This window comes from Galeopterus variegatus, unplaced genomic scaffold, assembly GCF_000696425.1.
Source record: "Galeopterus variegatus unplaced genomic scaffold, G_variegatus-3.0.2 Scaffold11242, whole genome shotgun sequence".
Lineage (NCBI taxonomy): Eukaryota > Metazoa > Chordata > Mammalia > Dermoptera > Cynocephalidae > Galeopterus > Galeopterus variegatus.
In genome coordinates, this window is record NW_007737353.1 from 33,700 (window position 1) to 36,639 (window position 2,940).

General features: G+C 46.9%; 1 protein-coding gene across 1 annotated transcript in view; it reads right to left on the reverse strand.

Moving 5' to 3' along the window:
• Positions 1-186: 186 nt before the first annotated feature.
• LOC103610499 (nck-associated protein 5-like) overlaps positions 187-2,940 on the reverse strand; it is a gene marked incomplete at its 3' end in the record, with an annotated part of 15,139 nt that continues 12,385 nt past the window's right edge. The window contains exon 5 of the mRNA XM_008594655.1: positions 187-322. Within this exon, the coding sequence (XP_008592877.1) occupies positions 187-322 (136 nt within the window). The remainder of the gene's footprint in view (positions 323-2,940) is intronic.

Sequence of the window (2,940 nt, forward strand, 5' to 3'; positions counted from 1 at the left end):
ATCACACCAGAAAACAAATTGATGCACATACACAATCTTCTGCATGTAGCAGAAAATGAGACCTCAGGAGATACATGGAGCTAAAATGTAAAATCACGGTGGGTGGGGCCGAGCGCAGGGAAAGGCACATCAGCGGCTTCCCGGAGAGAGACACGCACACTCAGAGGGCCAGCGTGTGAAAGTTACCTGGGGCAGCGGCACTCTTCAGGGCTTTCACTAACTTTCCCCTTCCAGCTCCAAAACCATTATGTCCACAGTCCAGGTCACTGTCACTATCACTGCCACCGCTGGCAGAGTATGTACACATTCTGGGTACCTTGTCCTAAACGAGTAATATGAGACTGTTAAGATTATTCACACAAATAAATCAAAATGGGGCAGAACATCCTGTGAGGAGGTGACACGGTTCACATCTGGCTGTCACAGTGTGCACGGAATTCCATTTCCACCGTGCAGCCCATCCCTGCCCCCACACCCACCCCAGAACAACTCTGGTTTGCCAGTTTCTCTGCCTCCCGCAGAGCTGCACTAACGGGCCATGCGATGATGAAGCCATCCACAGCACTCGGCCATTGTCCCAGGTTCAGGAAAGTCCCCATGATTACCTGCTCTGCATTTTGTATGCTTCTTTATAGGGTCTTATTTTTCGAAACTGCCTATTATGAGCCATTGTTCCAAGACTAATGGTTTATTTATTTAACTGATCTCACCATTGGCTTTCGAGTATCAGAGGGTATTAAAACAATCAACTTTGGGAACAAAAGAATAAATGTTTGTATAATTTATAACTTCCAGCCACCAAAAGGACAGTAGCCTTTAGGAAAGTAAGCAACTACTCAGTATAATCAATATATATAATCCTCTAATCTGCTGACAGTTCATGGGCTGAGAGACTCAGTTTCCTCTTTTGCTCATATGCACATGTAGCCTGACCACCCCCCTCCCCCAGGGGTGTCACTGGTGTGGCAATAATGCCGTGTTCAGGAATTGCTGTGGAGGTTGATACTGTATGAACAGTTTTCCCCTCTGTGCACACAAGTAGAATACTGGATCTAGGACTGCAACTCCTGTGTGTTCAATCAGGGGTATTTGGGACCCTCTTTTCTGCTTGTAGACTACTGTTAGAACTTATTATCTGCCCCCCCATCCCAGACAGTTCAGGTACAGATGGACAGGATGGGTCTCTAAAGTTTGTGTGGGAGGGTGTCATTTGGTTGGGAATTGTAGAAACACATTTCAGGATGTAAGCTCCCTTGGCTGGGGTTACAAATTCAAGCACTCATTTCCTTGATTCCTTCTTTCATTTACTCATTCACCCACCCATTCAACAGGTGTACATTGAGTACCTACTCTGTGCCAAGAAGCGTTCTAGGGGTGCAGAGCTCGATACTGGCTGTGGCTCCAGGGGAACCCTGTGTCCAGAATTCCAAAAGGACTCCAGTAACACTTTCTGGGTATGATAAGACACATTCTTTTGTCCCTCCACTCAATAAACACAAACAGAACCAGGTACTTTGCTGGGTACTGGAAATATGAAGATATTTTTGTTTCAAACTTTCCCTACCTGGCAGTCAATGAAGAAGAGTTTTAAGTTCCAAGCCAAAGTGGTGACCCTTACAAGTCAGGGCAAGATTTCCAGAGGGCAGAATTCTGCAGGATGAAGAGGAAGGGGACTCCAGAGAGGTATGTATACTGGTGGATGTGTATGTTGTATGAGGAGTGTCTAGCCATTACATGTAGAGGGGACAGGTCGCCTGCAGGCCAACATTGCATACCTTCCCCCCCCCTTACTTTTCCGGAATTATTTAAACCTCTATGCCACTGTCTCCAATTGCTTCTGAAATGGTTTTCCCCTCTCCAACTCTGAGTGTCTCTTACAGTTTTCTCAATGCTCCAGTCCCCAAGCAAGCACAGAGTCCCTTGGCACAGTGATGCAAAGCTTTGCAAAGTGGGTTGCACAGACCAGCAGCATCAGCATCACCTGGCAATTTGCTAGAAATGTTTCGACCCCACTCCCCATATACCAAATCAGACACTGAGTGCATGTGGGGCAGCAAGATATGTAGCCCTCCAGGTAGTTCTCATTCGCACTCAAGCCTGAGGACCACTGATTTGGAGCTCTAACAGTTCTGTGCTTAAGTTAAGGCAGAATAGAATACAATGGTGTAACTCCATGACCAGTGGAGGCAGTTGTTCTTAGTGCTGGACATGGAATTCATGGCCCCGGTTCCAGTCTTATCTCTGTAATACTTTCCCTTGAACCCTGAACACGGTCCAGCATGTCTCTGGAGTTGGTGTTCTGTGCTGTAAATTGAGGCTGTGGACCCGAAAGATCTTTTCCTTATCTTATCCATGGTCTCATTTCCATACTGAGGTGCTCAAGGCTGAAAGACGGCTCAGCCACAATGGCTATGGACCTCAGATGTGGGCAAATCTGGGTATTTCCTTATCAAAGTTGGACAAAAACTCTAGTAAAAACAGTGACAGGGGCTCTTGAATTGGGAGAGCCAAAGGCAGCAGAAGTGGGAAGAGTCATGGAAGGGCCAGGAAGCTCTAGGAATTGATCTATCTGTCCTTCTTCCACCCTTCTTGCTTCCAGGCACCACCAAAGACCTCATGGTGGGCCAGCTCCAGGACAAGTTGAGAAAAAGGGAACAGGTTGAATATGGTCAAAGTAACCAGTTGAAAGTGGTAATACCAAGTAACCCCCAAGGGATGATCCAAGCGTCCTTGAGCCACAAGTTCCTCCCTAGATCCAATCACACATCAGGAGGCCTGTGTGTGCCCCCTCAGGGTGGATGGAGAACCCACAGCAAAGATCATGGAAAGTGAAGAAACTCAGGTCTACCGACCCTGGGAATTCATTTGATCCAAGCCTGAGTTTATTCATCCCTAGAAGGAACAGAATTATACCTGTTTTCCCTGTCTCATGGGATCAAG